Source organism: Loxodonta africana, chromosome 23 (genome assembly GCF_030014295.1).
Source record: "Loxodonta africana isolate mLoxAfr1 chromosome 23, mLoxAfr1.hap2, whole genome shotgun sequence".
Classification (NCBI taxonomy): Eukaryota; Metazoa; Chordata; class Mammalia; order Proboscidea; family Elephantidae; genus Loxodonta; species Loxodonta africana.
The window spans coordinates 73,383,512-73,396,942 of NC_087364.1; the positions used below are offsets into that span (position 1 = coordinate 73,383,512).

General features: G+C 44.9%; 1 protein-coding gene across 2 annotated transcripts in view; it reads left to right on the forward strand.

The window, feature by feature from the left end:
- Positions 1 to 13,431, forward strand: part of KCNAB1 (potassium voltage-gated channel subfamily A regulatory beta subunit 1) — a 228,950-nt gene that overhangs the window by 151,678 nt on the left and 63,841 nt on the right. For both annotated transcript variants that reach the window (XM_003416135.4, XM_023555364.2), the window contains exons 4-7: positions 4,479 to 4,558; positions 7,524 to 7,568; positions 11,209 to 11,253; positions 13,351 to 13,394. In XM_003416135.4, coding sequence (XP_003416183.1) covers positions 4,479 to 4,558; positions 7,524 to 7,568; positions 11,209 to 11,253; positions 13,351 to 13,394 — 214 coding nt within the window. The remainder of the gene's footprint in view (positions 1 to 4,478; positions 4,559 to 7,523; positions 7,569 to 11,208; positions 11,254 to 13,350; positions 13,395 to 13,431) is intronic.

Genomic DNA, 13,431 nt, shown 5'->3' on the forward strand with positions numbered 1-13,431 from the left:
GCACCCTCTAGTCGTTTCAGTCCTTCCCTGCCTACCTGCAACACCACGGAGGACTCAGCGATAGTATGTGGAGGACTCAGGGATAGGGTATGGAGGACTCGGAGATAGTGTATGGAGGACTCTGGGATAGCTCATGGAGGACCCAGGGGGTAGCATAAGGAGGACTCTGGACTAGTGTATGGAAAACACAGGGATAGTGTATGGAGCGGGTACACTCAGCAGGAACCAGTCCCACTCTGCCATTCACTAACTGGATTTACTAACATTTACATTTACCAACAGTGGCCACATCAGTAAAATGTAGGCAGTAGCAACTGCTCAGGGGGATCATAGTTAAGATTAATGAGATGATGTCTATAACATGCTTAGTCTTGTGTCTGGCACAGCACAGCACTTATAAAGGAAGCCCTGAGGAGAAGCTCAGGGAAATGGAGGCTCTTCTCCACAGCTCCCTAAGTCACCAGTATGATTTAATAGGCATGGAATCTGCATATTCTTTTCTGTCTAAATGCTTCTGGCCAGTATCAGACATAGGTCACCATAGAGGGCTTGTTACATGTTGGGTTCCTGGGAAGCAGAGCCTGAGATGGAGCTTACTGTATGGGAAATTTATCAGGGAATGCTATTATCAACACCTACTTTGTCCTGTAGGGTCGCTATGAGTCGGAATTGGCTCGATGGCACTGGGATGTGGGCAGGAAAGGAAGTGGCATTGGGCAGATGGAGAAGTTGAGCTGAGATGCTGTCTCAATGGCCGCAGCCAGCCCCCTGGAGAGCTCTGTCACTGAGGTGACCCTGCAGAGTTGTCCCAAGACAGGGCAAGAGGACTAGGCATACTGCCCCTTGCATCGATCAGTCACTGGATAGAGTTTGCCCCAGATAGCAGGTCTGACCTCGGGTTAGGTGACTCTCTTCAGCCAAGGGAAATCTCCAAAGAGATTGGCGGCACTTGCCGCAGCGAGGGGAATAAGTCCTCCCACTCTGAAGGAGCACCTGGTGGAGTAGCACCTGGGTGGAGCAGCACCTGGGTGGAGCAGCACCTAGGTCAAGCACCACAGAGTCCACCACAGGGCCCCTGAATGCATCAGGTGGGGCTGTGTAGAGGAGACACAGAGGCAGATCTGTAGATGGCAATGCTCACAGCCTTTCAGTCAGTGCAAAATAGGGGACAAGTAGGGAGAGACCTCTAAGGTTCAGACTCCACTGTGTCCAGCGTGTGTGTATAACCTATTACTGCCCGGTGTGGTACTCAGGGAGGGAAAAATACAAAAATATCTTCCCTTTTGGAGCAGAGGGACCAACTGTGAAATTGCCGTTTTTCCCCTAGACTTATGCTCACCCCTTAACAGTGTCCGATTTCTGCAGCAATGACCCCAGCTTCCCAGGTCTGAACATGCCCGGTTGAGCCTTGAAACAAATCATCTCAAAACTAAAAACTGCACAATGAAGCTGTCATGAACTGCTGCAGGGGAGCTCACCCCAGAGACGGGTCAGACGAATCGCTATTGTCCTTCCAGAGAGCCGCTTTGGCTTCCCCAGGTCCCTGCAGAGGGAATAGCACCAAGGAGAAGGAAGAGGCGCACCCAGACCCCAGTCACAAGACAGGTTGAATTGTTTGAGCTGGACTATTTCTGTGTGGCAAAAATGCTGGCCAGTAGCAATGAGTTCACGTCCCCAGATTTTCCCTGCTTTCTCTCTGGCTCAAGATGAGCTGGATACAATGCAGGTGAAAAAATGGGATACCAAGGATGGCCACACCATATGTGATAAGTGACAAAATCGACATCTCTGCCTCGGGACGTGGTGATTTCCCTGTTACTGGGTGAGTCTAAGAGTGTATTGAATGACCACTTGGCAGGGATATTACCAACAGGATTCAAACACCAAACTAGACAGCCCTATGAGATACCTCCCAAAGATGATTCTGGCTTCATCATAAAACCAAAAGTGATGTTACTCATATGAATAGTGATTTTTTAAAAAATAATGATAAGATTATATTACCATCTCATCACACTTAATTTTCAGCGTTTTGTTTACATGTTCTCATTTATAAGGTAGTTACTTCAATTGCAAGTAACAATAGACTCAAATTGGCTTAACCAGAAACAAAGAAAGTTATTTTGATTGTGTAACTGGAAGTGTAGAGGTAGAGCAAGCTTTAGGGTAGATTCAATCCATGGTCTCCACTCCATTTCCCAGCTCTTCTCTCGTCCCTGTCACCTTTGTGTATCAGCTTCATCCTCTGGAAGTAAGATAGCTGCAAGGTTTCTAGGCTGTTGTTCAAACAATAACTCCAGGAAAAGAGAGTGTAGCTTTTAAAAACTCTGTAGGAACAAAGAAAAATGTTCCCAGAAGTCCCCAGCAAATCTCTCCCTGTTTTTCACTGGCCCCAAAGTGTCACCTGCTCTTTCCCGAACCCCTCAGTCCCCTCATCGGAAGAACCTGTGGCTAGCTTCCTCCACCCCCAGGCCTTTGGGCTGCACCCGGGAGTAGAAGATACCTCCTACACAGGATCACTCCCGTTTTGCAGATGAGGAAACTGAAATTCAAAGAGGTAAAATGATTTGCCCAGCTTCATTTTTCTAGTAAGTGGTAGACTCAAGGCCAGAAGCCAGGTCTTCCAACTTAGTTTAGTATTTTTGTTTGTTTTGTTTTTCTCATTATTCCACATGTCTTTTAGGTCTTTGAATCCAATGGTTGGGAAACATCCCAACAATCATTTCATCCAACTCTCAATCTAGGATTTTCCATTTTATCTTAAAGCTCTTCTCTAGATAAGGTATAATTATGTACATTCTCAGTAATAATTCGCTAGTGTGTCGTATGACATGATACAAGGATATATAAGCGCAATGATTTTCCAAACATTGGACAGTCATAATGGGAAAAAACATACTTGTCTTTATTTTTAATCTCTACTTGGGACCAATCTCATAGTGGTAATAAATTAAAAGCAGTAATAGCATTTTTGCTGCTATTATTCTAAAGGATTTATATGAAACCTATTTTAACAGTTTTGTTAGTAGGCCAATTTTTAAAGCAACAGAAGAAATATTTTATCTTGGAAATGCTGATGAAGCAACTTTAGCCCACAATCACAAGCATAATGGAAAAATCAATTGTAATTATTTGTGAAGTGTGTCATTCTCCAATTGACTAATACGTCTATGAGCAAAATGGAAAACTGGCACCTCTCAACTATCGTTTATCACTATCCCTCCACAACTATCCCTCAAGCTGTTGTTTATAGCTGTCCTTCTACTCCTGTGTTACACACATTCACTGCACAGAGGAAAGGAAGGAGCTAGAATCTGCAGACTGAAGGAGAGAAGCTGGATCCCTGGTGAGTCAGCGTGCTCACTCTGTCCTGTCTGGGTCAGTTCAGCTTGACACTCTGTCGTGGAGCCTGGGATTTTGCTGCACTCTTTGGCAGGAGTTTTACAACCATCACAACTTTGTCTATCCTTTGGTTCATCAGCACAGTCTGATAAGCCTAAAGGAAAAAAGCCACAAGCTTTCAAATCAGGAATCACCCAACTGCCAAAACCTATTGGCCTGGAGAAAGCCGAAAAGCGATGGAGTCACTGGTGATACAAAGGACCCTGTTTGTCCGAGAGATTACAATGCCACAAAAGGATGTCATCAAGCCAGGTCTTCTGAGCAGAGTGAGGAGCACAAATGTGTCCACTTCACTGTGCTCCTGACAGGTTTTTAACCCTAACATTGAGGGCAATCACTTAGGGCCAGTTCTATGTCTGAAGGAAAGGATATTTTTGCCTTTTGTTTACTGGTTGAGTCCGATTTATTTTTCTTTCTTCACTACAACTGAGAAAATCAAGGAGTGGTTAGTGAGATTTCAGTGTCCTTAAAAAAACTGCTGGAGGTGAGACCAGACGAGCTAGATGATACCCAACTACCATTACCAACTGTTCAGATCAAGGGCAGAATACATGGACCCTGATAGATTGGGAGAAAAATGAAGAACAGAGCTCAGATTCTTAAAAAGTCCAGACTCACTGGACCAGTTGAGAATGGAGGATTCCCTGAGACTATCACCCTGAGATACTCTTTAAACCTCGAGCCAAAACTATCCCCTGAGGTCACGTTTTAGTGAAATAACAGATTGGCACACAAAATATATTACCCTTGAGCACATTGCTCCATTAAAAACCATCGATATGAGACCAAAAGGTCAATAATTACTCTAAAGCAAAGATAAGAATATAAGGGGGCAGGGAAACTAGAGTATTGGAAATGGAACAACCAAAATGTAATTAAACAGAATTTTGACACCTTGTGAAAAATATAACTAATGTCACTGATCAATTTGTGTAGGTATTGTCAAATGGGAATGTAATTTGCTGTGTAAACTGTCACCGAGAAAACAATAAAATATTATTTAAAAAAAACATAGTTGCTTCCCAGGTTTGGGGAAACACCTGACCTTTCTGACTGACCCATGCGTGCTCTTCCAGGTTGCTGAGCGGCTGATGACAATCGCCTACGAAAGTGGAGTCAATCTCTTTGATACTGCCGAGGTCTATGCAGCTGGAAAGTAAGTTGGTACCTGTTTGGATCCCTCAGTGGCATTTGAGGAACCAAGGAAATCTTCCCAGACCACTTCCAACGTGTTGATGAGAGGGTCTGCCCTCCCCACTCAGTGGGTGGCTTGGCTCTTCCTCCTTCCCTCTGCCACCCTCACTGGAGTTGGGGGGAATTGACTGTCTCTGAGCCTCTCTTCCTGCTTCTCGTCTCTGTATGAAGAATGGGTTGGAGGAAGGTAGAGCCAGAAGCAATTGTCATGGTCTGCGTGGGAGGCAGATGTGGCTGGGGTCAGAGTGGAGGCTGTGGTCAGAGCAGTGGCTGTGGAGATGGATAAATGTTAGTTGAATATACAAGTGAGCAAATGAGCAGATTCCAGTATGGTCATTCAAAGGCTAGTCGCATTATTTCATAACCGCATCTCAGAGTTCCTCAAGTCCCGAGTGAAATTGGGACATCCTGTCTGCAGTGAAGTAGGGACTCCTTTTCGTGTCTGTAGGCATATCCCTACACCTAGCAATACAGGTAGAGCAGAGATTAAAGAAGCCATCTCCAAAGATGCCCAGGAATCCAACACCTCTTATAAAAAGGAGTCTCAGACCACACTCTCAGGAGACAGAGGGCTGCAGAAGGCTCCGCTTCTTTTACTTGAGATGGCACATCTAGATGTAACCTTCCAATGGACCCAGGAGCAGGTTTGGGGCTCAAGGACAGGGCTCGTTAAAGCAGAGCACATGGATGAGGTACCCTCAGGGCCCAACCTCAAGGTCCATCCTCCCCCTCACAAGTCCTGGCACAACAAGCGCATTTCAGAAGAGAGCAGGGGGCTCTCTGACCTCCTACCTGGATGGATGCACGGCTCCCAGATCCTAAGGAAAGTTAACAGCTGGACAGCTGTTCTAGCAGGTCTACAATTTCCAAACAGGACTGTGGAGCATAACCACCTGCAGGTGAGAATTACCACCAAAATGTTAGACTTGCTAAGTCAGGCGCATCATTGCCCCATCCCGGGTTTCCTCCTTTTCAAGGGCAGGCCTATTTTTAAGAACTATCAAGGAGCTTCAGAAACCCTGGTGGCATAGTGGTTAAGCATTTGGCTGCTAAACAAAAGGTTGGCAGTTTGAATCCACCAGGTGCTCCTTGCAAACCCTGTAGGGCAGGTCTATTCTGTCCTATAGGGTCACTATGAGTCAGAATTGACTTGATGGTAATGGGTTTGGTTTTGGGTTTGGATCAAGGAGCTTCAGGGTCCACATCCCTGATTTTTCTTATTGGGTCCAAGGGGAGAAAATAAAATTTCTAAGGCCTCGCTCCTTCCACATCCTACACTTTCTTAGTGTTTTCTTCTTTTGTTGAACCCTGCTTAGCGCCAGAGGGGTAGAAGGTTAAAAGGGGCAGAACGATTAACAAGTCTGCCATTTAGAGCCTATCTGTATTCCCGTTGTGAAGAATAATCAGTTCTGATTAACTATTGATTGATTGCCAGTGGGTAGCTGAGACAGGTTTCCACTGTGAAATGCAAGGTTGCAAAATACAACATCAGAGAGACAGCAGGAAAAAATAAAAACTCGTGTAACATTCAGCGCATGTCTTTTGGGAGCATGCTCCGTGGCTAAGCCATGTCCTGGTTTATTGCCAGGCTGCACACTCTAAGAGAGGGTATCGTAGTTCAGTGGCAGAATTCACACCTTCCATTTGGGATTGCTGGTTCAACTCCCAGCCAGTGCACCTGAAGCACAGCCACCACCCATCTGAAAATGGAGGCCTGCATGTTGCTATGACACTGAAAAGGTTTCAGTGGAGCTTCCAGACTAAGGCAGACTAAAACCCTATGGATCACTAAGGTTGGATCACAATAGTCCAATCCTATTGTGCATGGGGTCTCCATGAGTCAGGGGCTAACCTGACAACCGCTAACATCAGCTTACTCTAACAAAGGCAGAGCTTTCAGTTAAGACGAATAGCAATTAGTGATGACTCTCATCTATAAAACCCTGATGGACAAAAGTGCTAACTCAATTGACCCTCTCTGAGAGTTCAGTTGCTTCTCACAAAGTTGAGAATTGTCCTGGTCTATGTGGGAGGCAGACGAGGTGGGGGCCAGAGTGACGGCTATGGAGATGGATAAATGTTAGTTGAATACACGATTGAGCAAATGAGGAGATTCCAGTATGGTCATTCAAAGGCTAGTCACATTATTTCATAACCACATCTCAGAGTTCCTCAAGCCTTGAGTGAAATTGGGACGTTCTCTCTGCATCTCTTACTTGGACAGATGGGGAAGGAAGTTCTAGTCCCTTCAAGCTCCGATCCATCACGCCACAGCTAGGGGAGGTGGAAGGGGGCAAGACAGCAGAGATGACTCCAGTACAGCTCTCATGACCCAGCCTCCTGGGCAGGAAGGGTACTTCTCTGTCTCCTTTTGTCTTGCTCCTACAACAAAGTTTCTGAGACAAAGTTTGTCACAGGAACCCAGGACTTTTCTCTAGATGTGGGCCACTGTGTCTGCAGCCCTGGCCTCTGGGACACTTAAACCCACAGAGCCCCGGGGAGTCACGATTTTCTATCTAAACAGTGTGTGGTCTCATTGCCCTGCCTGGTCACAATTGGAGACCACAGCAGTTAGAAGGAAAACCTGGACTTCCATTGGATATCACCAAGCTGGACATTTATATGTGAGCTCAGGTGGTTCAAAAACACTGAGCTGCCAAATGAGTCCACTGTTTCTTAGTATCAGGCCTGTAGGCGGTCTCCTGCCAGTGTGTCAGGATTTGGCAGGTGTTTCTGGAATGCTCCAGAGCAGGATTCTGTAGGCACAAGCAGAAACAGCGGAAGCCCTGCTACCAGCTGAGAGCAGCTTCTATTTTCAGGATACGTAGGCACTGAGGGTTCAGACAAGGAGTGGCTCGGGCTTATAGGGTTGACCCTGGCTTTCCCGGGACGCTGCATCCTAAGACGTTCTCTGTTTCCCCCTCCAGGGCTGAGGTGATCCTGGGGAGCATCATCAAGAAGAAAGGCTGGAGGTACCCGCGTTCCCCTTAACAACTTGTTTGCCTAGAAAGAGTGTTGCTGTTTTCCACCAGGGCAGGGGACATAAACTCATATGGCACCTGACCAAAAGGGTGTCACCAAAAAAAAAAAAAGTCAACTCTTGGTAAAGAAATGATTTACAATGGTTTGAAATACATGTCAGCGAGTTCATTATTTGTGCTTTGAAAATTATTGGCTAGTCATTGCTCACAGTGAATTATGTGGGGTTGAGCAGAGAAGGAAGGAATGTTCCTGAGATATCTGTGCATAAAGTGAAGTGACGTTTTTCAGGGCTTCCAACTGCCATTTGTGGTAATTTGGTGAAGGAAGCAAGCTGACAGGAAGCTGATTACACATTCGTATTTGTGTTCACTGCTTATCTTATTAACAACTCTGGATGCAAAGAAATGATGAAGTGGGAAGCCCTGGGGAAACACACCCCATTGCTTTCTTATCTGAACACAGCTCAATTAGCCAGTGCCTCTCCTGTGTGCTCAGGGAGGGCCTTATCTGGGCATCTGCCACCCTAGAGCACTGCCTGGAAAAATAAGAGGGGTTGTGCTTGTGGGTCTCCACCCATCACCTTCTCTAGCCAAAGCCAGTGGCAATGAGAAATGCTGTAGTGCCTGTTTGGGGACAGGCCACACCCCTCCACTGCACTGTCTGGATCAGCCACAACAACCACTTCTTCCACCATTAAGTAGCCAATTAGGCAAAGCTTAGCAAAGTCCGTTGGACCAGCTGTGGACCTCCACTGCTCTTGCACGGCTGCTGATGGCCACATAAATACCACAACTATGGCATTAGTGAGGACTACCTTCAAGGCGCTCTGTGCCTATGCATACAGTCTCAGCATGTGTTTTTTTAATTCGGTCTAGGAAGCACGGGCATTTTCAAAGAGTACAGCTCCAGGCGGGTTTTACAACGCCTTTACATGCTTTACTTAAGCTCCCTTTGGGAGGCGAAACTAGGAGGGCCAGAGTTCCATGCGTTATCGTGGCTGCTGACTCCTCCCTCTGAGAGAAACCTTTGGTAGGAATTCAAGGCCTTGCAGAAATGGAGAACTAGACATTTATGGAGATATGAACAAATAAGGGTTGGTGGTCTACTTCCTCCCTCTCCATTCCCTGCCACCTCCACAAGAAGAGGCTGTAAGGGTTTTAAGAGAAAAATGTATTCAACCTTAAATGTGGGAAAATATTCACGTCCCCACCTGGTCGTCCACCTTGCGGAATTACCTCCCCACCAGCATGTTTGTCCAGCCATCACTGCCTGAATCATGACGTGGAGGTTAAGTCCACGAATAGCATAGTGAAGTCTGCATCAGGGTGTAGGCTGCCACAGTATACTAGGTCTCCTTGCCTCCACACTCAGAGGATTTCATTATCACTCAACACAGTCGTGGAAACCCTGGTAGTGCAGTGGTAAGAGCTATGGCTGCTAACCAAAAGGCTGACAGTTTAAATCTACCAGGTGCTCCTTGGAAACTCTGTGGGGCAGTTCTCCTCTGTCCTGTAGGGTCACTGTGAGTTGGAATCTACTCAATGGCAACAGGTAAAATGGATGTCACTGTTCATGAGGTTTTGTGTCGATAAAGTGAGGTAAGGGGTGCAAGAGTGTTTTGAAGGTTGTGAGACATCAATACAAAAAGTTCATATTTTCCTCTACTCCCTCTGAAGAGTTACTTTGAGAACCTCCATGTGGGTCAGTGATATCACACCATGTTCCTGTCTACCGTTGCTATTTGAACATAAATGTTAGTGTGCACACCCATATACACCAAACATTTTACAGAAAGCCTAACTTTGAAAAACTAAGTCTATGGCGTTTGGATGGAATCACAACATTGTCAGGCCCGACCGCTCTGAATAGTCAAGAGGGCTACATTCGATTTTTATAATATTCCATCCAACCTTTCGTGGAAGCTCTGAAAATGTTTGCTAAAGGAGACCTGGCTTTCCTGTGGTAGATCACTGTTATAATAGGTACCATGAGGTTGATGAATGAACCTGGAAAATACATCAGCCCTTTTGGGGTGTGTAATCTCCAGTTGCATGTATTGGTAGGCCTTCCATTACAGTGATTCAAATTACTTTTTGGGGAATTAATCTCAGTGGGATGGGGTTGCTGACATTTTCTATGAACTTTTCTTGTTGCAGCCAAATTGTCAGAATTGTCACAGTGGTCATTCCCCATTGGTTGTCATTAATCATGCTAGGCTTTTATACCTCAGTATCTCTAGACATTTACGCTACGGCTGATGAAGTTATAAATGCCTTATTTGAATACTCCTGAAGTTTTTTTTAACCTCCGAATAGCAAATAATTTTTTTCTAGATCAGTTCAGTTGAATTACATATCTGGAGAAACTAAATTGCACTGAGCTTTACCTCCTAATTTTAAATTATATGCTTGTCTTTCTCAAGATATATTTCTTATTCCTCAATCATAAGGCTACGTTGCCTTTCCTGACTTTGGGTGTGGATCTGAGAAGGATATAAGTGTGCTGACAAGATTTCCACATCTCATTCCCCTGGGAGTCAACTGGTAGAAACTTGAGTTAAGACTTTTAGGGCTGTTTTCCTAAAATGCCATTTCCATTTAAGAAGACACTCAAAGAAATTTCATTCCTGTTTATTCTCAGTCTTGTTGACTATTATAACTTACTTCATCATCAGTATTACCATGAATCAGTTCCTGCCCGTGAATACCTTTGTTGGAAGAGGTGATAACGCAGAGCTCCTGGGATCCTTAGGGCTGTGGGTGGTACACATCATTTGCACTTGGCTACTAACCTAAAGGTTGATGGTTCAAACCCACCCACTGGTACCATGGAAGAAAGGCCTGGTGATCTGCTCCCATAAAGATTACAGCGAAGAAAACCCTATGGAGCAGTTCTGCTCTGTAACATTTGGGGTCGCCGCGAGTTGGAATTGACTGCACAGCAAAAGCTTTGGTTTTTTTCACTAGGGTTCACACCCCTTGAGGGAGGGGGGACTTACTCCCAGGAAAATCTCACAGTCAGCACGATCATCGTTACACCAGACGCTAAATAAGTGTTCCCCATTGCCGTCAAGTTGATTCCAACTCATAGCGACCCTCTAGGACAGAGTAGAACAGCTCCGTAGGGTTTCCAAGGAGTGGCTGGTGGATTTGAACTGCCGACCTTTTGGTTAATAGCGGAGCTCTTAACCACTGTGCCGTCAGGGCTCCAAATAAGTGTTACTGCTGGCTATCTGGGCTACTAAAGCAATCCATCCTCCAGGTCCTTTCACTTGTCATTCTCCTTGACTGTTCCTGCCCTTCCGTACTCACCTACCACCCACCTTCACCTTGTACCACCTATTCACCCACCCCCTGACACAGCCCTTCCCTCCTCTAGCCTCTCCAGCCAAGATCACGTCCCTTCAACCCCTTCCTCGAGAACCAGACTTCAATTCCCCACTGATCGATTCCCGTTGTCTTTACATTTCAGTGACATGCGTTGACAATTTTATCTCTTCATCTGCTTTTTTAGAATGTGAGGTACAATAATGAATTGTTTCTGGTGCTATAATAATAATATAATTCAGTGGGATAGTCTGTAATTCACTTAATATTTCTCTGTGTTTGTGTTTGTCTGTTTAACATACAGGAGGTCCAGCCTGGTCATAACAACCAAACTCTACTGGGGCGGAAAGTAAGTTATATACCTTTTGTCTCACCACTTGACAGGAAACAGCTAGTCATTCGTGATTTAGGCAACCATCTTACATCTAACTTACTGAATTAATTTGGCTTGGAGAAAAGGTTTTTGGTTTTGATTGTTTTTTTCTCATGTGAAGGAAATAGCAACTGGGCTAGGATTCAATTTTAGCAAGTTGTCCCCCAAAGAAATTTAGTGCAAAGCTTGTGGTCACTGGTTACTAAGTGATTCGTGGAGATTTTTTAGTCCAACCTCACACTTAGTCCTGTTTCCAAAATAGAGTTCAGATTTCAGGAAAAGAAAATAAGCACAAGGCATCACAGAAGAAAAGCTACTCGTATCTATCAAAACTCAGAGATTTCTGAGGAACGCAAACGTGAAAATGTCTTGTATAGCCCCTCGTGCAGGTCTCTGATGGTTTCCGCAGAGGGCTCCGAGAGTAGTGATCATAAGGACCATCTCATGTGGAGAATAACATGAAGCTACCTGCTTGGCTCTCTGTCGGGCCAAATGAAAGAGAAGTCCTTGCTCTGTGGTGGGGATGCAGAACGAATTTCACAAGATGGATTGGCTTCTGGTGGGCCTGCTAGAGTTTGACCTGGTAGTTAAATTATTCAGCAGGACTTTGAAGTCTGGCCTTTTTAACAAGTGTGTAAGACAACACCAAGCTATTTCCCATATACCAGAGTGGTTGTTGGCACTGCGCTTTTCGTGGCATTGTCAAAGAATGTTGGCGTCTCAGCAAGAGCCTTATTTGCCTCCCTATAATTGATGGAGAAGAGTTAAGAAAATACAGGGGGCGGGGCAGGTTCTGCTTTAGGAGCCTTCTAATCAAAAGGTATGTGTGTATACACATACCGGAGCCCTGGTGGCGCGCAGTGGGGAAGCACTCAGCTGCTAACTGAAAGGTTAGCCAGTGGCCGCTCCATGGAAGGAAGATGGGGCAGTCGGCTTGCGTAAAGATTACAGGCGTGGAAACCCTGTGGGGCATTTCTCTCCTGTCCTATAGGGTCACTATGAGTTGAAATCAACTCACCGCCAATGGGTTTGGTTTTGGTGTATACACACACACACACACACACACTTTATTATTGTTTCTAGCCTGTTTATGATCAGTACGAAGACAGGATGATGGAATTTAAATTTTGATTCCTGCAGTAGTCTGTAGAAAAACAAAGCAACGTAGTGATGTGGATTCGCGTTGCGCTTTGGTTTCGCGGAGCCTTCCTTGTCTTGTGCAGTGGTACTCAAAACCTTGCTTATAGCTTAAAAATACACAGGAAATAACGATGTCTGCAAGAAGTGTTATATAGTAAAGCGCTACATGCAATATTATCTATTATATTTATAAAAAGACAAAATTATCAAAGGTGAATGGTAAACGACTACATTTTACAGAAAAGGCTGTCGAAGGTATTGATGCTGGAGAAACATTTCATCAATACTTTAAAATTCATGAACCATATTTCTTTCTAACTGGTCAGAGCCATTTCAGAATTGAGAATTGTCTGGGCAGGCAAAGTCCTCGTGAAGGATTTGTCTTCTAGGAAACTAATTTATGGAAGACTTGATTCATCTCATTTTGAAGAAAAGCAGTTCTAAAAATTTCTTTTGAAGGTCAAAACACAGTTTCGGATCTGCTTCCTTTCTCAGAAAAGCTAGTGATATCGCCAGCCTGGTAACCTTATAGCAAGCTCACAAAATGATCTCAAGGTTGTTTATTTTTTGTTTTGTTATTTTTGCTCAGGATTGGTTAAGGCCAAGCTGAGAAGATTGAGCCAGGTGTCAAATTGCACATAGCCGAGTAGTTATTAACGTAAGCCTGGTGCTGAGGGATGAGGGTGGCATGGTGACAGTCCATGGTTAATCCATCTCCTGGGGTCTCCCAAGAAAAGAGGCTGAGTGTGCGGCCTACAAGCCCTCTCTCCTCAGCCTCCAGAGGTGCAGAATTTGCCAAGAACAGGGTATAAAATCAGCAATTCCGTCCAAGTAAGAGCTATTATTCTTCTGTACCTTTGGAACAGAGATTTATTAAAAGAAAAAAAAAGTACACCCCCGCTGAAAGTCATTTGCTGCTTTTTTTCTTGGCAGAGCTGAAACAGAAAGAGGGCTGTCAAGAAAGCATATTATTGAAGGTGGGTACTGCTGCTTACAGTTTATTTTCATTCATTG